General features: G+C 48.4%; 1 protein-coding gene across 1 annotated transcript; it reads right to left on the bottom strand.

The window, feature by feature from the left end:
- Positions 1 to 230: 230 nt before the first annotated feature.
- Positions 231 to 23,850, bottom strand: SRPRA (SRP receptor subunit alpha). Its single transcript, XM_065417109.1, has 14 exons — positions 23,627 to 23,850; positions 22,051 to 22,134; positions 19,149 to 19,312; positions 15,978 to 16,138; positions 14,806 to 14,971; positions 12,961 to 13,114; positions 12,088 to 12,197; positions 11,253 to 11,371; positions 9,534 to 9,620; positions 8,440 to 8,612; positions 6,913 to 7,126; positions 5,864 to 6,027; positions 5,600 to 5,698; positions 231 to 1,708 (listed from the first exon to the last, which is right to left on the bottom strand). The coding sequence occupies exons 1-14, from the start codon at positions 23,750 to 23,752 to the stop codon at positions 1,580 to 1,582; spliced, it is 1,950 nt and encodes a 649-aa protein (XP_065273181.1). The 5' UTR covers positions 23,753 to 23,850; the 3' UTR covers positions 231 to 1,579.
- Positions 23,851 to 24,022: the final 172 nt, after the last annotated feature.

Raw genomic sequence — 24,022 nt, forward strand, 5'->3', positions numbered from 1 at the left:
GCTGCTAGCTCAGTTTACAATAGGGCTGAAGGGACAAATAACCTATAGCAAGCTAACCATTTAGTGTGTGTTCTTGCCTATGCTGGTCAGGCATTGTGTCCCTCCAGCAAGAGAAACAACTTGTCTAAGGAACAACAAGAGAAACAACTTGTCTAAGGTAACTATATACACACCACTCAACTTATTTATGAAATTTATTTTTATATAAATTATGTATTTCTTTTAGCAGACAGCATTCAATTTATTGCACTATAGCACATCTGCAATACAGAGCTACAAGACATCTCAAGAGTTTTGTATTATTCAATGTAGCACTTTAGACCAGGATCTCTAGAGGCACTCAGAAGGGAGGGAGAAGGGGGGCAGGAAAGCAGCAAGCAGCCAGCATTGTCTTCCACTAAAGTTTCCTTTCCCTAGCTGGTTATTAGAGGCAGAAGCTAATGCTGTAGGGACAGCAGGCAAGAGTTGTGGTAGCATCAGTTTGATCCTCAACACTGGTGAGAAGGAGGCATGAGTCAGTGGAAACAGCTTCTGAGGAAGGAAGGGGGTCTTGCAGTACAGAAACCAGCTCTATCCTATACCCTAAAGCAGTGCAGCTTGCCAGAATCCAGACCATGCTCTTGCAGCTTAAATAGAGATACAGCTCTTGGCAATTAACAGTTCCAGCCTGGGGGGAAGTCTGCTTGCTATGAGCTGTAGTGGCCCTAGGCAGCCCTGCTTTAGGAGTCCCATTGACAATGGAACTAGGGACCTTAAGGCAACTTCAGCATTTTCCCTATAGGCCCCTGCTTGACAAGCACAGAGGAGTAGACTTACTATTTTTGGTTTATCAACTTTGGTGAGCTGCCATGGTCAAAGCTAGCAGCGAGTATTAATCAGGTTGGAGACACTAAAACTGTCACTAAGCAGCATCTATTTCTGCTCTGTGGAATGTGCAAAGCAAGCCTTAGAGCTCAGCGTAGGATCAGCCCCTGGACTGGGACATTCATACTCTTGGATCCCACTAAGTCTAAAAATCCAGATTGGCTCATAGGATCAAGAATACCTTTAACAAACCAAATAGTCCATAGATGCTTAGTTAGTAGCAGAGCAGCCCTGAAGTGCTGCAGGTCTTAGACACCACTCACAAGATATGAACAATACAAAGCTCTAATTTCAGCCTCTACAAAGCATGGAGGCTGAGTCACTTAGAATGAAGGAATCCAGGGGGACGGGCTTTCACTGGCTGAAGGGCACAGAGCTGATCTGGCCCAGGTGCTCCACTTGAAGGAGACAATTGCTTCCCAAAAATAAGCTTTATAGCCAATAAATATGGAAGAAGTGTAGCTAAACCGAGTAAGCAACATGATTGAAGACCGCAACCTCCTTCCAAGGTTAAAGTCATGCATCAGGTGAAGGGAGGGGTGCGTACTGGTGAAAACCATGAGGAAGTATTCAAGCAAGTAGGGGATGCAGCAGCCCCTTGCTCTGTTATCCCTTCATTCTGTTTTGCACTACACTGAAAAGACAAGTCAGTCACATTGTAAAGCACATTCTTCTGAGACATCTGCAAACAGCAATTTGGTGCAGTAATTGGATTTTAGGCCTTCATGAGAGCGGTGACCACAGCCTTGGCATTAAGGCTACGCAGGTCACAGTAGGTTTGTCCAGTACCAACAAACACGATTGGCTTGCTAGTGATGTAAGTCATGGAGATTGCAGCACCAACCTGTGGAAGAAAGATCATCAATTAGTTGGTTTGAGGAGATCTGCTGAACAGGACTCTGCCTGAATGTACAACCCACTCCTAACAAAACCATCATGTGATTGGCTAGAGCAGAAGCCTGTACGCTGGGCATGTTGAATTTCCATTAGTGTTACAGCAAGTTGGAAGGGAGTTCTTCTGATAGACCACAGAACTTAAGGGGTTGACAGCCAGGAATTCGAGTTAAGATTCTAAACAACCTGAACTCCCTGTCTGCCCCATGGGATAGGATAAATCAAAGCAACTCTGGAAAGTCCATCTCTGCTGCAAGAAAGACTGTGTCCAAGTGGGAGACCAGTTTGTTTAGATTAGCTAGGGAAGTCTCTCAGGTATCAGGCAGATAGAGTTCCATTGCAAATGGAGGGAGCATTTTACTACATTGAGAGAAGGGACAATGGTTCCCTGAATAGCCAGGTGAACTGGAGCAGGGTCTAGCTAAATCTGATTGGTATGCAAGAAGATGGTGTGACTATTTTAACTAGATGAGATGTGGCAGCTTAATGTTATGGTTGCCAGTCAACTAACTTCAAGTTGCCAGGTTTGTAGCTTTAGAATACCATGGCCTAATTGCTGTACGAAGGTATTATATTGCCTAGGAATTTCTTTAAACTGTATTCCCAGTATGTTCACAAGTCTGAGGGAGTTGCCAGTCAATCAGCACTTCCATAGTCTCACACTGAACAGAGAACGTGTTATAAAGCTGATACCTGGAGCTAAATAAACAGCCTGCTGGACAGACCTTAAAGCAGCTGCTTGTCTTCCTGGGCCACAACAGTTCAGAGCTCTGAATGGAAACAGTCTTTCAAAGTCAATAGTTGATTTGGCAGGGAACCAGAGCAAAGATGTAGCACTTAAGCAAATGTACAGTGCAGCTGAAATCTACCTGGGGCAGAGGCCAACACCCAATTTTTACCATGCATGGACTCCCCCGCCAGGCAGTGGTACTATGCCAAAACAATCCGTGCTTGTGTCTGTGATTCTTGCCTACAATCTGGGCAGGGAGGAGCTGCAGTGACAGACTCCAGCATGGAATCCCACTGGAAAGGGCAGCTCATCCCTGATTCCACCATGAAAGAGGGTGCAGTGATGGCCAGGCGCCCCTGCAGGAAGTCAGGCTTGTTGCTCATGTGGGTCTGCATCATCGCCTGTCACAACTAAATGCTGTGATAAGGCTGCAGAGGGCTTCTAGGAAACAGACTGATCAAACCACCGGAAACTTCACTGGAACAGGGCAAAACACTGAGCTGGAACATTACCATGAAGGGTTCAAGTACATCCTGGTGTAACTCAGGGAAGCAGCTTTCATAGAATATCTGGGTTGGAAGGGACCTCAGGAGGTCATCTAGTCCAACCCCCTGCTCAAAGCAGGACCAATCCCCAGACAGATTTTTGCCCCAGATCCCTAAATGGCCCCCTCAAGGATTGAACTCACAATCCAGGGTTTAGCAGGCCAATGCTCAAACCACTGAGCTATCCCTCCCTCACTCTTCACTTTCAGCAGCCTTGGGCATTGCTTTGCCAGCCCCAGAATTGGTAGCGGTTGTGCAGGCTTCACCCCCGGACTGCCCCATATGCTCCAGGGCTAGGGGAAGAGTCAAGTTACTGTGCCCAGTGTTGGTGCCCACAGTTTGAGGATGTTGATAAATTGGAGACAGTTCAGAGTAGAGCCACAAGAAGAGCAATTAAAGGACTAGAACCCTGCCTTATATTGATTGTCTCAAGCTGCTCAATCTCTCTAGTTTAACAAAGAGATGGTTACAGAGTGACTTGATCGCACTCGAAGTACCTACATGGGGAACCAACCATTGATAATGGACTCTTCAATCTAGCAGGGAAAGGTCTAACACAACCGAATGGCCAGCACTGAAAGCTGACAAATTCAGACTGGAAATAAGGAGTACACTTAACAGTGAGGGGAATTAGCCACTGGAATGACTCACCCTGGTTTGTGGTAGATTCTCCATAACTAGAAATTTTTTAATCAAGATGAGATGTTTTTCTAAAAGAGCTGCTCTAGTTCAAACAGGAATTACTTTAGGGAAGTCCTCTGGCCTCTGTTATGCAGGTCACAGACAGTCACAATGGCCTCTTGGGCTTTAACCTATAAGTTTTCATATTGACCCAGCAGTTGTACCAATAGTAGGATTTTAAAAGCTCTAGTGTGAACAGTCAGACGGGCCAGCAAAAGTAATGACCTGGTCATTCCTGACCTTAATTTCTTTTCAACTAAGTACAGATGTGGATGGCTCAGCATAAAATGAACCATCCCCTGCCTTCCCCACCACCTTTTCAATGGAACTGTAGCAGTGACAACTGAAGCAAGGCTCTTAGTTCCCAACTGAGCCATGTTTGTGAAGTCGAGCACTGACACTAATAATTGTCAGAATCAGATACCGTTTGCTTAGGTCAGCAACCTCAAAGTTCAGAGGGCTCAAACATCTCTCCAGCAACTATCCCCTGCCTGGAAGAACAATGACACTTTGCCTTTCCAAACCCCCTGCTGCTAGGTAACACTAGCTGGAACTGGTGTGGAGAGTAAACCTTTTGAGCCAGTGAAGGTTTTTATACCTAACACACCAGTCCAGGGAAAAAAAGAGAGAAACAGGCATGCAATGGGCATCCTCTGAGGCCAGCACCTTCTCAGGACTATGCTGACATCCTCCACAGCCTGTACAGTTGAACTGCTGCCATCAATAAGACATTTGAGAGTGCAAGAGGTTTTTATGCTATACATTGTGCTGAGCTAAGGCAGTTTTCCCTTACACAGATTTAGAGCAGCTTTAATTTGCCTCAAGTTTTGGAGTTTGTTTTGGTTTTTAGTAGTACTGATCTGCAATGGGATTCCCTGGTGGGCCATTTGTGTCTTGCTTGTTACAGCCCTTCTAAAGCGATCTCTGTTGGGGAGCAATCGGAATAGCTTCAATTTAGACGACCAAACATTCAGATCTACACTAAAGATTCCACTTGCCCTGGTGCAATATTGTGATATTATCCAGCAGTCACCACCCACCCCAAAGTAGAACATGAAGTCATTAAACTACCGTATATACTCGTTCTTTAGCCCTTTCGTTTATAAGCTGACCCCCAATAGCAAAAACTGTATGACCCTTTCATAAGCTGACCCTGTATTTCAGGGGTTGGAAAACTTTGGCTCCCAGCTCATCAGGATAAGCCGCTGGCAGGTGAGGATGTTTTGTTTACTTGGAGCGTCTGCAGGCATGGAGCCCCTCAGCTCCCTGTGGCCGCGGTTCTCCGTTCCCAGCCAATGGGAGCTGCAGGAAGTGGTGCGGGCCGAGGGATGTGCTGGCCGCTGCTTCCCGCCGCCCCCATTGGCCTGGAGCAGCGAACTCCGGCCAGTGGGAGCCACGATCAGCTGAACCTGTGGACATGGCAGGTAAACAAACCGCCCCGCCCCGCCAGGGTGCTTACCCTGGCGGGCTGCGTGCTAAAGGTTGCCGATCCCTGTATTAGATATTCAATTCAATGATTCCATAGAGTTTAAAATCATCAAATTTTGGTGTAGATCCGTTTATAAACCGACCCCCACTCTTCGATGCATCACTTTTTTACCAAAAATATTCGGCTTATGAATGAGTATATACGGTACTTGAAAGTAGATCCAAAGACAAAAAGGCCATGTGAGAGGAGTCTCAGGGGTGCGAGTATCTGACTGATGCATCAAAAGAACATGCCCTGTTGAGGTCAGAAACAGTTACTCAATTTCTCCCCAGCTGTTTGGTCTCAGCAAGAAGAGGATCCATACGGGGTCATTTAAAAAGACATTAAAAATAGAAGATTCCAATGGGGAGAGAAAGAATGAGCAATCTCCGGGTATAAAGTGAATGGCCATTGTACCTTGTCGTCGATGGTATCAAATTTGGTGAGCACAATTCCATCAATGAGACGTGGTGTCTGGGCCATGGAGTGATCAGCAAGGGCTTTGTTAAACTTGACCTAGGGGAAAAATACAGCCAGGAAATAAGTCAATGTAGGTTCTTCTAAGCAAGTGTCCATCATTGGTATGGGAGCACCTCCCAAAGTGTACACAGAGGCTCATGCCGATAGGGGCCTTCTCCCTCTGGTAGAATTTTGTTTGAGGTTAAAGAATCAGAAACTAACCAGCTGATCCACAGCTTCATTTCCCACCAGGGCTTCCCCGACAAACAGGACCAGGTCAGGGGTGTTGACTGCAATGAGTTTAGCCAGAGCTGTCATCAAGGGGGCGTTGTCTTGCATGCGGCCAGCAGTGTCCACCAACACCACGTCAAACCCCTGGTTACGTGCTGGGAAAAGAGAAGTGAAGGGGGTTATGAGATGAAGCAAGTTGAGAGAGTTCTAGTCACACACTCTGCTCCTCCAGCTACTGCCCTTCTGCAGAGTATCAGGGGTTTACTCAAGTCTCTTTCCCCCCCTCACAATATTTTCTCACTGCAAGACACTCAGAACCCATAATAAATCACCTCCCTGGGACAGGACCAGTCAGCATAAAAATTAGGGGACTAGAACTGTGGGCCCACGCAAGACCCCAGATGAAGAGCTTTGCACTCTGGGGAAAGTCAGCTTGATGTTACAGCTTGGGCCCTTCTCTCGAGCAGGTAGGTTCAAACCTTCCCCAGTAGGCAGATTTCTACTCAACCTTCACTAGACAAACTGATCCCCAACTGGGGAAACTGAGGAACACACTGACCCTTATGAAACTGGCTTACCCCACCCCCCATGCTGTTCAAGTTCAGAAGAGAGGGCACGGCAGCTAATGCACAAGGTCACTGATTTCCTGGACAAAGGAGGAATCCATCCCCACTGCTGGAAGCCTTCCCTGATCTCCAGTCTGTGCTCCACCCAGCTCTCCACCAGGGGCTGTTCCTGACCTGTCCATTGGGCCGGGGACCTGAAGAGGAGGTGGGGTCTATTACAAGTGTGGTGGCGAGGAAGCAGTAAGGAATGTCAAACCTGCAGTGTCAATGACAAAGCCAGGAACACAGCCCAACAGTCCAGTTCCCCACCCCAGCTGAAACCTTTACGCGATACGCCAGGAGTCCTAACTGGTATTCCCACCTCACACCCCGTGACCACTCCCCCTCCCCTAGAACAGCTAGCTCCTGGCTTGGAAAGCAGACTGCCGTTCTGGACGCCCGGGAAGAGTCGGCCAAGGCAGGGCTAGGGCTCACCATACGAAATGGCCTCCATGGCAATGCCAGCAGCATCCTTCCCGTACCCCTTCTCGTAGAGCTGCACCATGGTGCGGCCGCCGTGACTCTCCGGGGGGTGCAGAGCGTTCAGGCGGCGGGTGTGCGTGCGCAGCTGCTCCACGGCTCCGGCTCGGAACGTATCGCAGGCGGCAATGAGGACGCTGTACCCGTTTTCAATCAGCCAGAAAGAGATCTGGGGGTGGGGGGAAGAGATCCTGTTACCATCCCCAGCCTGAGTCCAGCTCTGCTCAGCTCCCAGCCCCTCCAAGCCCCATATGCCACCCGCAGGCAGTTTGCTGTGTCATTCCCCACCACCCCAAAGGTCGACAAAGGAGATTCCCCAAATGTGCCAGCCCAAGGCAGTCACTGACAAATCAAGTAGGAAAGGGCCCAAGTCTCCAGAGGAGAGTGGTGAATATGTTGGTAATGCCCCCCCCTTCCCACTCCCCAAAAAGAAAAGGGAACCTGCTCCATGCTCTTCTATAATGCCAACAATCCATACAGGTGCTTCCATCTCAGGCCCCAGCCGAATCCCTTGGCTGAGTTACAGCCCCCCGTCCCTCCATCCCCACAGAAATGCCCCTTTGAACACACCACACCGAGGCAGTGATCAAGCCAGCACTGGTTCCTATCTCCAACCCCAATAGAACCCACACATGCTTGCAGGCATCACTAAGCTCTGCCTGTAGTAACCAATACCCTACATGTCTACACAGCCTTCTAAGGATGCCAGAGCACTTCGGTGCATGTCCATTGCCTGCTCAGGGCTGTACACACAGGCCAGTCTTGGCCTCTAGTGACAGCTCTATCCTAGGGATGACAACATCACTGCTGCAGTTCAGGGCTGCCTTCCTGCTGATCCCAGAGCATAGCTTGAGTCGGGCATTTAACAGCATTGTTTATATTACCATGTCAAGCCTTCCAGTCAGTTGCACACATTGTAGGAAGAGCTTGATCATCTAAGCCAGACTGAGCCTGAGGGAGGTAAGGACACAGGGAAGAGTCCTAAGCGGCAGCTTCTCCAGATCCTCAGTTTAATTAGCCACGCCATGGGTTTAAAGATAAACGTGAAGGGCTTTGAAATTGACTAGGCTGGTAGAAGTCCCTGTAACTAGCACAGTGATTTGTTAGCGGGATCTCTTCTCCCCTGCTGATGTTGACAAGGGGCTTTTCAGCAGGGAAGGAGGTGTGCATGTGAATGGAGTCAGAGCACACACCAGCTCTCCATCCCCACTAGGTAGTGCAGACTAGTGGCAATATACTAGTGCATGATTTAGGAAGTTGAGCTGCCCATCAGCACAACAAAATTCAAAGAGCTGTTGGACCCACAAAGGAAGTGAACTGAACAGAGGAATGGTTTTTGCTAACATTTTGGTTCTAGGGATCTGGGTGCCATAGCCCAAGGGGATTTGAGATGGTGTCTCCAGAATATAAGTAGGAAAGGAGGGTGGATCCTCCTGAAGTGACCAGGCTGATCCCTGAGAACGCATGCAGGCTGTGCCCTACCTTGGCTAGGTTGGTCGACTTTCCAACCCCATTGACACCACAGAAAGTGACGACATATGGCCGGCGGTGGCGCTGAGCGTCCATGACGTCACGCAGCATGTCCACACGGCGCTGGGGCTGCAGGATCTGCACCAAGGACTCCTGCAGGGCCTGCTTCACTGTCGAGGTCACCGCTGGGAAAGGAATTAGAGGAACCTTTGTCAGCATTTGATCCCAGATGAGGTGGCTGGAGCACTGCCCATCCTTCCCCCACAGCATCTCAGGAGCATAACAGTCAAATGCAACCTAGATTGGCTCACAACTGCCACGCCCAGGAATGTGGGTTCCCTTTGGAGCAGACTGGCTGTTCCCTTGTTAATCTGCCGATTGTGCCATTAGGTTCACTTGCTGACCTCCCCTGATAGTGCGTCTCTAGAACAATTGCTGCCTCCTCCATAGAAGTCCTCCTTTCTAGCCTGGAGCAGGGATGGATGAATTCATTCACTCCTGCCCCAGACTGCTACGAAAAGGTGTGAAATTGGGCAACCACCATTCTATAGATTCTCAGGCCTCTGCTCATCCTTTGGTCCTCTGCCCGTTTCATCGACTGCAGCAGAGCTTCCCACTAGCAAATCCCAGCTCTTGGGTGTAAGGGGTTAAACTTGTCAACTGCTGCAGAGGTTGGCATCACAGATTTAACCTTCTCCCCCACATATCCTTTGAAGGCCAAACTACAGGAATCCAGAACTGCAGTGGATTAGACATTCCTAAACCATGGAGAGGTGCTTACCCAGCAGGAGAAACACCGGCTGAGGTTATCCCCTTCTGCACATGCACGGAGAGTCACAAGCCACTTGGCAACTAGAGACTAGGCTACGCAAGCACAAACAGGCCTCAAGGGCAGGCTGGAACAAGCCCAGGGTCCCATGTCCCTTGGAATATTAGAAGGGCTGAAACACAGCCGAAAAGCAGCAGTGATCTGCTGGGACTGGCACGTTTTGTTTCAAGCATCAGGGCAGTGGGTGGGGGAAGAATGAGACGGCATTACAGAGACTTGGGCTAACAGGTTAGAGAACTCAGAGCAGCTCCTTGAATGGAAGGACAGAAACACTTACTGGTGAAGGTGCCCATCACTTTCCCTTCCAGTTTCTTAGCCACCGATTCACACAGCTGGACAGCTATTTCAGCCGCAACGTTCTTTGCTTTGGAAGAGAAAAGGCAAAGGAGCAGATGTTAGCGTTGCGAGACTCTTGGGCTACAGGACTCAGGGTTCTCCCAGTCCCCCCAGAAGGTCTCTATCCCAGCCAGCTCCAAGGGAGGAGGAGTCGGGAGGGTAATCCGCCCCTGAGGGAGAGCAGAGCTTGGCATTACCAATCATACCCTGCTCTAGAGCAGACAGCAATATGGACAATGAGTGCAGATGCCCTTCTCAAGGCCTTGAGAATGGCATGAAATGTGCCTTCTTATCCCCAGTCACAACCCACAGCCCAGATGCTTCCTCAAATGATCTTTCAGCCCCGAAGCAACCCCCCACCCCAGGGGAAGGGAGATCAAAGCAAGGACTTCACTGTCAGACCCCCAGGGAAGTACAGATCCTGTTTTGGGGCCAATGGTTTCTCTCCACATCAGTCAACGCCAATGATCCCAACCATTTTATCTTCCTCCCCTACCCATCAGAGTCCTCTGGATGAGACAAGAACTTCTGAACCCATCCACATCACTGCTTGGGACACTAGTTCCCTTCTGAGTCTGTTCCAAAAGTGCATTATATTCAGTTCAGCCTGATTCGATTTGATGTGGGTGAATTACTGCCCTCTTAAAAATCTAGGATTGTCACTAGAACCTGACCATTCCCTACCTTGTCACCAGTACAACCCAAGAGGCATTTTACAGAATGTGAGCAAACCAATTAGAATATATAAAGAGTAGGATCTCTGTTAAATACAATGTGTAGAGACACACAAACCTACAGGCCTACTATCCTAAGCACCACTCTATCAACTAGTCCAACAACAGGGTATCATGTCAGACATAACTGGGATTATCCAGCATGTCATGCCACAGGAAAGCTACGTGACAGATAGTCGTGGATTTCACCTACGACCTTGATATCACAGAAGAATTAGCCACTCAATGTACTTGATCCACTTGCAAACGTCCCTGAGAGAAATTTTACACCAGCATTGTAGTCAGAGCTATGTTACGGGTTTGTTTCGATATCATTCAAAACACAAGGATCTACCTCAACGTAGGACACTGGGTAAGTGGGTCCCCAGTTCAACAAGTTTAAAATCAGGCCCATGCATCCAGGAAAAGGCTCATCAAGGGGGACTTTTGATGGTGAGTGCTGTATGTGGGACACATCCCCAACATCCTTTGTTCTGTTAGCCTCCCTCCACAAGCCCTGTTCTGCACATATATTCAGGGCAGCAGAACACATGCTGTGGAAATAGCATATGCAACGCTCCTGCAGCACAGTTTATAGACAGCGTGGAAGGACATAACCGAACTCCAAACGCCGCTAAGGAGAGACAACAACAATACTGGAAGAAAAGTTGAAGAGAGAGGCTGGAAATAGCAACAGTTCCATGATCACTGGCTAACGGGGTAAAATTCAGGGCAACCTACAGCATCCGTGGCGGAGCTACAACCCCACTTCCTGGAAGAGTCACTTTAAATCCTTAATGCGACTGTTGATACAAAAAAAAGGAAACAGAATTTTAGCGACCGGACTGGAGAAATGGCTCCTTCCAAATGCAGACCAGTCGCTGTAGAGCCTGACCCCGAAAGCAAGGCCACAGGGTAATTGTTTGTAAGAGACATTCCAGACTTACCGATCAGATGATCCTTCATCTTCTCCAGCACAGAGTCCATGTCCTCTCTTGTTAAGCTTTTGGAACCCACCAGGCCTTTCAGCATCCCAAACATGCCTCCCAAACCACCCTTCTTAGCCCTGTGAACAAGCGAAGTGTGGTTACACATTACAGCTCTCAAGCGTAAAGGGATGGTGATGCTCTTGTCGAGAATAGCAGCTAAAGGGAGGAGAAGACTGGACAGCCATGACTGCAATGCTCAAGCTAATATGCAGCTGGTCACTTTCGCCTTCTGGGACTGAGCTGCTCCCTAGTTCCATGACATTTTAATAGGAGAACCAGATTAACAGGCAATAGTTCAAACTGGGCGCTGGTCTGTATTAGCTGATCTGTGAGCGGCACGGACAGAGCTAGGTTTGCAAACCCCACCTCGTACAAAACTTCTGGACGAAACAAGTTCCAAAGTTGTCTGGGAACTAGCACGGGTTTTGCTCAGTTACCGTGCCCAGAGAGGTACCAACGGTATATCAGGAGTCATTGAGGGAACACAGATTCGGCTTGGAAGTGGTGATTACAGGATCATTTAGTCTAATGACTCAGCCTGCAGAAATGGAAGGGCCATTCACAGCAGACTGCTTATTCGCCATGTGCACCAGCATTTGGGACAAAGCAGGCCAAAACCATGTAGTGCGTTAAGACAATACTTCCTTCCTAAAGCCAAGGCATCAGCTAGCAGTGCTCGAGATCCATGTAAGCTACTCTATACAAGCTTAGCAGACTGGACATGTCTGGAGGAAAAGCTGTAGGAGATAAAGCAAGGAGATAGCTGGGATAGGGGGGCTGCAGGAGGACTTACCTGGGCTGTGAAGGGTTCTGAATAACCTTCTCCTCTTCAGGTTCCTCTTCATCACTCTCATATTCAAGATCATAAAGGCGGCCAGGCTCCCGATCTCGATCTCCTAGGGCCTGAAAAGGATGGCGGTAGGGGAGAGGGGAAGCCATACAGAGAATAAGAACCTGGCATTTAAGCCTTAGTTGACTTCTTTCACTGGCTCACTGCTACAGAGAACTGTTGTGAGGGGCCAGTCAGAATAATGTGACCATCTGCAGCACCCGCGGGGACTTCGGGGAGTTTTATTAATATTGTCTAATCACCACAACTCCCTAGTGAGCTAAGTGGTGGTTTCCTTTTACACAGAAGGCTGAAATAACTTCCCCCAAGATCACACAGCAAAGCAATGACAGACAGGAATAGAATCCCGGAGTCCCAATTCCCAGCCCTCTGCTCCATCTACAAAACAACCTTCCATATTGCATGGATATCCCCCTAAGGTAGGTTCCCCCACCTTCCCCCACACAGCTTTTCTAGCAGTTTGGGAGCTGATTTCAGTTCCTCCAAGAGATGATTCCTCTGGCATTGAGGTCCAAAGCTGTAAGAGCACCATGAGGAGCCAGATGGGTGCAGCTTTCCACAACCTAGTGGAGACTGAGCAATAACTTTGGCAAACTAGTGGGAAGGCACTGCCTAACTAAGACCTCATCTGTAGCAGTCACACCCCCCAGTTTCTGTTCAGTTCTACATGCTCTAATCCAGCCATGGAGCTTGGGCCACTCTCAGGATCTCCATCTGAGAGTACAAGTCAGGTGAAGGTAAGCTGCAGTGGCAATGCCCCAGGGCCTAGCACAGAGGCTAATCATTCTATAGGAAGGGGAATGTTTAGGACCTTACCATGTCAGGGTCATACTCCTCTGTGGGACAAGTGTCTGTGTTTCCGTTGGTAGTGGAGTTACTATAATCGAGTACTTTGGCATTAGAGTTCCCCAGCTCCCACACACGGGGCTTCTTCCCCTTCTCCTTCTGAGTCTCAGGCTTTGGGGACTTGCTGGGAAGGCAGAGGAGAAGCTATTAAAGCAAACTCTATGATGACAGCAGTGACAGTCCCACCATGAGTGGACTACAAGAAGCGATTTTAAGCAGGGGGTGTCTCCCATATGAATGGGATGAGTTTATAGGGTTTAACATGTGGGATTGGTTCACCAGGTATTCCATAGTGGCCAATATGTTGATGCTTCAGCGAATGAGAGAACTTCCATAACATCCCTCCCCAGCTTTGAGAATTCTTTTCTGACCCCCATCAGTTTGTAGGGTAAGTTGCTAGCATCCCTTTAATCTGGAGGTAGTCAAGAAAGCACGGGCAACATTCAGGGAAGACTCGTGTTAACCATCCAAAGATTAGAAAGATAGCAAGTTATGGTTAAACTGAAAAAAGATGAAGTATGGAAGCGTACTGCAAAGGTCACCCAACCAGCCTCAACTCTGACCTCGTACCGCTGTCAAACTTAGTGCAACGAATTGCTTTGATCTGTAGGTGTCCCCAGTACAATTCAACATGCGGCCCTTTGCTCTTACCATGAGAGTCCCATCACTGAGGAGGTTTCTAACTGTTAGTCCAATACAACCCTTCTCTTTTGAGTCACATGTACCACTGGGGAACAGGGTTGTACAGCTGTCCCAGATAAAATTTGGTCAGTTTGTGAATCCAAAAAGTGTTTCTCCCCGCCCTCCAGTGAATGACACGGGCATCCTAAAGAAGCCAAAAGCCACAGGAGATGTTTGAATGATGGCAGTTTGCCACCGCTGGCAGACTGAGTGTCTGGCATTCCAATAGCTGCTGCAGCCTGATCAGGTGATTTTCAAAAAAGTTCACATTGAGTGAAATCTTGGCCGCACTGAAGTCAACAGCATACCTCCCATTGACTTCAATATGGCCAGGATTTCACCCTTTGTCTAAGTTCCTGGTCATGCGCAGGGCAGACACGTGTGGACAGCACTGGATCACTCAGAGGGCCCCAAAAGTGCCATCTCCACACTTTCAAGCAAGCTCAAGGAGATACTTTTTCAAAAGCCAGTGTCTTGTTTAAGCCTACCTCATTAGAGCCCTAAGGTAACCAGGGCCGGCTCCAGGCACCAGCTTGGCAAGCAGGTGCTTGGGGCGGCCACTCTGGAGAGGGGCGGCAGGACCAGCTATTCGGCGGACGGTCCCTCACTCCCGCTCGGAGCGAAGGACCTTCCGCCGAATTGCCGCCGCAGATCGCGATCGCAGCTTTTTTTTTGTTTTTTTTGGCTGCTTGGGGCGGCCAAAACCCTGGAGCCGGCCCTGAAGGTAACCTACTGCTGCCTCACCTTCACCCAGGAAACATGGCAATGACATTTCAAAGAGCACAAGCCCTTAAAAGCCACACCATGTGCCAGTCCTCAGGATTAGAAAGGGCACAGGTCATCACTGTCATTGGAACAATAGTATATTCCTGCACTGTAATGCTAGGGAGGGGTATTTTAAAAGCAGATCTATTTGTTCCACCTTAAGGAAGAGAGTCTGAAGCTTTCTTGCCCACTATCCACCCAACACATTAAGAACAATTGACAAAAGTTGGTGGTTCAAAAGCAGTATGATAAAATCGATCCTTGTCCATTGTTAATGGATGAAACCCTCCCCCACAGATCTGCCACCCTACCACCACCACCTCTCTCAGATTGGAGACGGGGACACAGGTCTGTCATCCTCTCACTCACTTGGACTTCTCTCCTCCTTTCAGGCGCTTCTTGAAGAATTCCTCACGGTTCTTTTGCAGGATCTCATCCTTGGTCAGTTCCTCCCTGTCCCCAGTTGCCGCAGGAGGGTTCTGCTTTGCATCTGGGGCTGCTTTACTGGGGACAGTAGCAGCTTCGGTTCCTGAAGCTGGACAAGACAGAGCCCTCACCACAATGTACACAGCTTTTACTCAGTGCTAAAAGGTGATCAAGCAATTGACAAGCACTCAGGAGTCAGGGAATCCCAGACGAGTTAGCTCAGCAATGCTAAACATTTATCCAGGTTTCTACAACCTGCTCATCAGGACATAAACCCCTTTGTGTAAGGTATCTGTGTGTGTCTCTAGCCCCTAGCTGAAGAGTTTGGAACTAGATGGAAGTGAATTTTATATTTCAATCTGAAGGCAGCGAGGTTTGCGATCATAACCTTTTCCAGAAGTTGCAGTGTTATGAGCTGGCTCCCAGGGAAGCCATCTCCCGTGATTGCGATTTATGGTATACAGTAAGTTTTCCATTTAAATAGGGGGAAAGAATGGCAAGTAGGGCAGTGACTGAGCCAGTGGCAAAGTGACCTGAACTTTGGGATTTCCCTGACCTCAGCGCTTAATCCCATAACCTTAATGCTAGTTTTCCCCTCTGCTAATTTCCCAGGTTTCTCTCAAAAAAGCTTGCACCTGGTGGAGGCTTAAAGGCACTGAAGTCAGACCCTAAATCCATATTTAAGAACCTAATCAAAGGAACCTGTTTTTCACAAGTCCCGAGCACTGGAGTCAGTCAGACTATTTTGATTTAGGTCCCTACCTTTAGGCACCCAAGTTTGAAAATTTTGACCTAAGCTTGTATGAAACAAGGCAGAGCAAATGAGCAGCAAGTCTGCATGTCATGCACCTTGACCTGCCAGCTGGTGGTCTGTTTCACTGAATCAATTGCTACATGCAGGGCAAGGGACGCTGGCAGCCACAGAAGGGCAAAAGCAACTAGAATAGTGGATCTGAATCAACGTGTTCCAGTAACAGATGCTACTGGGCAGATGTGCCTGCAGACAAGCATGCGCTGGTTTACCGTCACTGAGGGCTTGGTCACAGCCTGGTTTTGGAGCCCTCTGGGCTATTTGCTCATCCCACTGCACGGATCTGTCAGTTGCATCCACTTACCCTCCTTTTTGGAACCTTTGTTTTTCTTGTTCTTGGCTTTCTCCTTTGGTTTCTCCCCTCGAGTTTCTATCATAGACTTGACAGTCTTCTGAGACTTCACAGACTGTTCAAACGTCTTCATGGCAGTTGGAGCTCGGATTTTACTGCTCTCCTCTGCTTCCCTGATCAAAAAGAAAGAGTGTTATTCACGCTCCAAAATACAGTCCAGGTCCAGAACTTAGCATCACACCATGATAATCACTGGAGCAAGAGTCTACCATACTGCAAATCTCAACTCCCTGGGGTTAGACTCCAGCTCTTCAAATCTCTGCTGAAGACATCTTTTCTCCCTTTGCTGTGTCCCAGTGCCTCTGCTCACTTATTGACTAACAGTATTAAGCTCTGGTTTTTGTTATGCAGTTTTTATGTGACTGTACAAAAAGCCAAGGGATGAAAAACACTATTGAACATCTTCTCTTCCTGAAAAAACAGTCTTATCTGTGCTTGTCATCTGTTAGAGAGACAAGCTGGGTGAGATAATATTTTTAATTGGATCTTTAATTCTGTTAGGGAGCGAAGCTTTCGAGCTTACACAGAGCTCTTCTTCAGGCCTGCGAAACGTACTCAGGGCTTGTCTACACTACTAAATTAGGTCGACTTAATTTAGGTTGACCTACAGCCACCACAGTAATTCAATCGGCTGTGGGTGTCCACACTACTCTCCTTCTGCTGGTGTTGCACGTTCTCACCAAGAGCACTTGCACTAACTAAAGTGGGGCATTGTGGGTGCTGACAGTCACACGGGGCTCACAGCTGTCCTCAACTTGATGACTATGATAACGAGGCCAATTGACAACTCTCCAACATCACCTACTACACCTCTACCCCGATAGAACGCTGTCCTCGGGAGCCAAAAAAAATCTTACCGCGTTATAGGTGAAACCGCGTTATATTGAACTTGCTTTGATCCGCCGGAGCACTGCTTTACCGCGTTATATCCGAATTCGTGTTATATCGGGTCGTGTTATATCGGGGTAGAGGTGTATAAAGAACTCAAAGATGACCCCACACCACAATTTACCCAGGAATTTAAGGATATCAAATCCTTCCCCAAACTCCTCCAAGAGAAATTCCACAAACTCATCCCCCAAGAACTTTCAACTTCATTATCCTAAGATAATGGAACAGGGGAAGCAGGCAGACCCATCACCGGTGGCCATGGCTCTCATGGAACATCGGGACTCATAGAAATCATTCTCAAATCACTTACAACACAAAGAGCCTGCTTTTTCCAGGACACAAGCAACTTCCTTCACAAACTCCACAACATTAACAACCTCCCTCAGAACACCATCCTCACCACGTCACTGCCCTTTACACCAACATCCCTCACAATGACGGCATAGCTGCCTGCTTCAGATATCTACAAGCCAGTGGACAACCCTCAGATATTCACCCCAAACTCATCCATTTCATCCTCACCCATAACAATTTTACATTCAACAACCAACACTTTGTCCAAACCACAGGAACAGCCATGGGTAGCAGGATGGCTCCCCAATACGCCAACTTCTTCATGGGCCACCTTGAAGAAGAATTTCTGGACAAATGCACCACGATATCCTGGGATTGACATGGCTACAACACTGCATACAACAACTTATTTCCTATTAACAGAGGAAACCTGGAACCTGAGACTCCCATGGACTAAATCTGCATCTTTAAGAAACTGATGTTTGTTCATTCGGTACCTACTACCTTTCCTGGCCTTTAGGAGGGGTTTGTTAGGATGCTCTTCATCAGCTGGTGGAAGCGCATGAAGATTGGAACAAGCCATTCCTATCCCAGAGTTGAAACCCCCACAAATCAATAGGTGCACCGGATATGGGCCAGGGATTAGGCTGTGGAAGCCCCACTGCTTGGGCAAAACACTAGAAAATACCCTGTAAGTAAATACCCTGTAGGTTCCAAGTCCAAACTGGGATGCGGGCAATGGGCAGGATCATTTTTGGGCCTCTCCTATCTGACATTTAGGATTTAATAGTTACTATTTTTGCCTTTTAAATCGTGACCAAATCTTGGCAATTCTATCAGGAACAATCATTCCAGAACCCGAAACCACCGATTTCACCTGTTTCCTTTGGCAGAGTCTGTGATGCTTGTCTCACTGGGGAGGGAAACAGACTTTCTACTCACCGTGGCTTCATATTAACTAGGACATTATCTGCCCCACTCTAACCCCACAATCAAGGATCTCAATCATCAATGAAAAACACTCCAAAGGCTTCTACAGTCAAGTAGCTTGGAAATTGGTCAGAGTTGGCACTTGTGAAGTAGCAGTGACTCATATCAGGGATGCTGGGGGAAGGAGAGGTTGGCTGTATAGGGAGTGAAGAAGGACTCAAAAGGAACGCCTTTTATACCACCTGCTTCTGTTCCCACTCAAAGTGTAAGCCTGCCTCAGAACAGAAGATCTGTTGATGGGATGACCCTTGATGTGAAGTTGATATTTTATGGCCAGTTGGTTGGGTGCAAGATGGCCAAGTGCCACCACCTTGACTCGCATATATCACTGAGAGCCAGCTGGGGGCAGTACAGCTAACTCAGTTATTTCCAAATTGACAATGCAGCACTACCCCGACCCAAGCGTTCTGACTGAGATGACCTCAATGTTCCGCTGGTTCCAGATAGAGAGGGGCACTGAAAGCAGCCATGCTGGCTGGTCCAATCCAGGACATTGGATGTTGAGTATCTAGCCCGAGGTCACTTCTCCTATATGAGAAGTCCTTTGGCATAGCAGCCACATCTGCATAACAGCCTGTGATCAGGTGAGCTCCCATCTCTTGCTCCAGTCAGATACGGTTCACAAAGGACTTCAGTTGACGGAGACTTTTTGTTTAGTCAAACTCTTTTGGACACTATGGGATCCTTAGGTTATGCCTAGTGAGCTTCACAGCAAGTCAGTGGAAGTGCACTCAGTCCCCTGCACTAACCATTATACAACACTCCCTCCAACATTCCTAATGGAAGACAGACAGCCAAAATAAGAGCCCAAACAGCACACACTGCATGAGTGCACAGACATAATATGGCTACACAGACCACTTGCCAATTCCTAATATAGGGCATTCAAAACACAGCACAAAGGAGATACACAAGGAAACTGAGCCACAGCAGAAATGGTCTCATTACCGGAGGAGGTGTAAAAAATCCTCTTTAAAATCAAAGGTGCCATTGAGGAGCCCCAGAGTGCCTTTCTGCTGGAATTCATTGCGGTATTTATCCCGGAACTCCTTATGGACGTCATCTATCAACTTATCCACATAGGTTAGAGTCAGGATCTTCTGAAACCCAACCTGGAAGGAAGTGAACAGAAAGTTACAAGCATTGATAGAAAGCAGACACTACGTGTATTATTAGCTGAAAGGAAGATACACTGCAACACATTCTTATTGTTACATCTAACTAGCAAGAACAACCACTAAATAGCTTAAATGTGAGAAAGGAGATAGAAGAAGCTGCCATCTTGACAATTGGATAATTTATGACTCTAGGACAGGGGTCTCAAACTCAATTTACCTTAGGGCCAGTGCCAGTCCTCAAATCCTCCCAGCGGGCCAATAATGTCACTCATGCCACTCAGAACCCACCCCCCCAAAATTCACCCCCAACCTGCCTAAGGCTCTGGGAGGAGGTCTGGGGTAGGGGATTGGGGTGCAGGCTCTGGGAGGGAGTTTGCGGGCGGGAGTGGGTATGTGGGGACGTGCGAAGGGGGGAGGCGGGAGCAAGGGAGAAACCCGGCCCCAAAATTGCTGGAGTCCTGTGGCCAACATTGGGGAGGTTCTTAGGCCGCAGATGGCCTGCGGGCTGGGAGTTTGAGACCCCTGCTCTAGGACTACAGAGTCCACTTCAAAGCTTTGGAGATCAGAAACTTTCAAAGATGCCGTAAGGAAAATTCTATGTATTAGCATTTTAAGTTAAACGGGAAACAATCCACTTAAAAAAGCACAGGTCGGAAAATACTGTATCTACTATTGTTACAAACACCTAAGATGATACTAACAACTATCAGGAAAAAAAATCTTCATTTTTCTTGGGCTGTTGTACATTTGAGAGCACTTTGGGTATAGTCAGTTTCTCCTTTGAATTGGACTTTCACAGATAGGGTAGAAAAAACCTAAATAGGAAGATGTTATTGTAAAAATCACAAATTGGCAGGGATACGACATGAAGCTATTTCTAACTTTTTTAAATGTACTAGATTTCAACTTGAAATGTGTCCTCATTTTACTATTTCGAACCATTACATTAACCAAATTAGTTTTTAGAAACTGTAACATACTATACAGCTTCACAAGCCTGATTTCCAATGGAGACCGATCTCAATCCTACTCTACATCATAAGGCTAGAACTGCTAGTATCTACAGTGCTGGATGATTAAAATAGCCACTAGCCACACACGTTGCTGAATATAGATCAAAATAGCAGCAGGTACTGCTAAAAACTACTCTCAAAGTTCATTTAGTACACACCCACTAAAGCACTTTTTTAGGGTCCAACTCTGCGGTCATTTTCTCCTGCTGAGGGCACATCTCACAGAATCAGGCCCTAAATTATCCCTAAATTTAAAGTGCACTAAAGGGTGAGGGGGATTCTCCTTCATACCTACTGTACAGATTATTCTGTACAAAGGCACTGTTTACCACATTAGGAAGGGGGTAGCCATGGATTACCTCACAGCAATACAGAGCCTTCACTCACATCCCCAAATAGAGCAGCTATTCTCAGGACAAAGAGTGTACGAACTGCATCCAAGATGACCTTATAGAGGGACCTGGCTAATCTGGGATTGGCTTTTGACCCCAAGCCAAGGGCATCCAGAACCATTAGGCAGAACAGATCAGATGGTAAATACACGTGCCACGGACGCCTTAATCTGTACAATTGTAACCCATGGCTATCCTCATCAAACTCATTTAAATCAAACACTAAAAACAAAACTGTAAACTGAAAGAAATCTGGCTAAATGTACATAAAAAGCTGCTGACAATTCAATCCATGCCAAGCAAAGAATGCAAATATTTGGCACTATCATCACTGCTCAAGGCTCTAAGATTCCCACTTATAGTAAAGTGGAAGGGGAACTCCCATATTACTTTACTTGAGGCTTTTGACAGGATCTGTTAGAGACTGACACACTCAGATGAGACCAAGGATAAATTCTCAACCCCAATGAAGTCAATGGGAGTTTTGCCACCGACTTCAGTAGGGCCAGGATTTCACCCCAGGCCGCCTCCTGTAGTAAAAATCCCAGATTTTTAGATTTCAGAGATATTTTTGTCGACTGAGCCTTACTTGAAAGGGTTGTTAGAATCACCACTGGAATTATACCAGCCACCCACACAAAGATGACATCTCAGTGCCCTCTAGTGCCATGGCTCCTAAATCCACTCACCAATGGCACCTCCATTATACATAATGGACCAGAAGCAACCCCAAAATGCAACTGGAGTACCTGTTACAATTGGCCACTGAGTCTTATATGGATCGTACCCTGTTAAACCTGGGCGAGTCAATTCAACTGCACAAGTAAATTGGACAAGTCACCTCACTACAATAGCAGCCGGGAGTCCTTGGTCAATATTATAACAAACCATACACCCTATTATTGCTCGGTAACAAATGGCTGTTCTGGAATCACAATAGCCTATCACTATTTTAAAAATGAAATACACCTTGTAGAGCACATTTTATCTAAGGATTTCAAAATATCTTTCATATGTTAATTTCACCTCAAAGGCTCTGCACTTGGAGGTAGATATCCCAGTTACATCACATTGTGCTTCATTGTTGCATCTGTGATAGTAACTGACTCAAGGTCATGAAGCAAGACTGGAGGGTTGCTCTGAACAGAGGCTTTTTCAGCCATGCGCAGTGTCTTGAGTTTAAGATGTTCTAATAAGTATCTGTTTATTAATACACCAGTATAGCTTATTAGGGGTTTTATGTCATTCCAGGAAGACACAGAGCCCTATAAACCTGCCCCAAACACCTCGGCAGAGAGGAGGGGCTGTTAACATATAGTTTACTTACCACAAACACAAGCTCAAACTGATTGTCCAGTTTGTATTTAAGTGTAAGAGCTTCATGGTTAAAAGAATTGTTGCCACCTCGCTCCTAAAAGAAAAACAAATAAAACAATTAATCCATCATAGAAGAGCTGTACACACTTCATGCAGCGGGATATAAGCCTGCACTACAGCTGGAGAAGAATTCCCTGTATACAAATGCCCAGAGTTCTAGTTGCTGGAGTCTTCTTTGCAGGCTCCTGTTGTGTCCTCACCTTTAGTTCATAGCATCTGCCTTGCATCACAACCTGTTCTCTTGCATTGGGAATCGTTACTCAATAACATGCTTTTCATAGGGAGAGTATGTAAAACCCCTCATTGCATAGCCCCAGCAGCCTCATGGACCCTCCTCCCAGATCGTGTGTGTGTACACACACACACACAACCATAAAAGCTCTCTTCTGCAGCTCATGCCAACTGGAACAGCCTTCTTGAATCACCTGTTTCTTATCTATCTTTATACCTTCACTTTATATCCCTCAGATGTTTAGCTCTGTAACCAAATAGGTTTAACTCTGAAGGGTATGGAGACCCCGATCAAATTAAAGCTGTAAACCAGCCTTCAAAGTTCTCTAGAACCAAGTGGTCGTCCCTCAGTATTCCAAACCACAGGATATTAGACAGTATCTGCATGTCCACACTAGGCCTTGGAGCTCCTGTCAACAGTTTAAGACTTAGCAACAACCTAATGCAAACTGTACACAGTTTGCAGCCACACCAAGTACTTTAGTTACAAACATAAGAAACTGCTATAGACCACAACAGGTTGTTGTTCACAGCAGAGTCCCAGGGGGAAGGAAAGGTCTCTTCTCCCCCACCCCTCAAGGGAAAGCGGGAGGGAGCAAAGTTCCGGGAAGGGGTGGGGAAAGTTTCCTCTCTTCTCTCCCCTCCCCTCCCGAGGGCTGAGCGGGGGAGGGGGCAGGGTTCCGTTGAGTCTCCCCCCCCCCGAGGGCTGAGCGGGGGAGGGGGCAGGGTTCCGGGGAGTCTCCCCCCCCTCCGAGGGCTGAGCGGGGGAGGGGGCAGGGTTCCGGGGAGAGTCTCCCCCCCCCCGAGGGCTGAGCGGGGGAGGGGGCAGGGTTCCGGGGAGAGTCTCCCCCCCCCCCCCCGAGGGCTGAGCGGGGGAGGGGGCAGGGTTCCGGGGAGAGTCTCCCCCCCCCCGAGGGCTGAGCGGGGGAGGGGGCAGGGTTCCGGGGAGAGTCTCCCCCCCCCCCGAGGGCTGAGCGGGGGAGGGGGCAGGGTTCCGGGGAGAGTCTCCCCCCCCCCCGAGGGCTGAGCGGGGGAGGGGGATTACAGAGGGGGGTCTCTCTCTCTCCCGAGGGCGGGGGGGGAGGGTTCCGGGGTGAGTCTCCCCCCCCCCCGAGGGCTGAGCGGGGGGGGAAGGGTTCCGGGGGGAGTCTCTCTCTCCCGAGGGCGGGGGGGGAAGGAAAGGGTTCCGGGGTGAGTCTCCCCCCCCCCGAGGGCTGAGCGGGGGGGGAGGGTTCCGGCTGGGGCGCGGCGCGGGCGGGGGACTCTGCCGGGGCCGCAGGCCGGTCCCGTCTCACCTGGAGCAGCACGGAGCGGATGAGCGCGTTGACGGGCACGGTGCAGGCTGCCGCGGGGCCGCGCACGCCCTGGAAGCACCACAGCACGAGGCCGCCCTTGCTGAAGATGGTGAAGAAGTCGAGCATGGTGGGGCGGGTTCCGGGCCGTGCCCGGGGGAACGGGGGCAGCAGGGTCCGGGGCGCCGGGTAACCGGCCCGACCACCTCGCCACACGTCAGACTAACTCCCTGCGTCACTTCCGCCGGAAACACCGCACCACGGCTGGGGCACAATTCAGGGGGCGGAGCCGGAAGGAGAATTTGATTGGTCCGTTTCGTGCGGGGGGCGGGATCTAGTGACCGTACTGTCCTATTCCTACTAGCATTAGGGGAGAACCGAAGCGCGAGACCGCGATTG

This window comes from Emys orbicularis, chromosome 15, assembly GCF_028017835.1.
Source record: "Emys orbicularis isolate rEmyOrb1 chromosome 15, rEmyOrb1.hap1, whole genome shotgun sequence".
Taxonomy (NCBI): Eukaryota; Metazoa; Chordata; order Testudines; family Emydidae; genus Emys; species Emys orbicularis.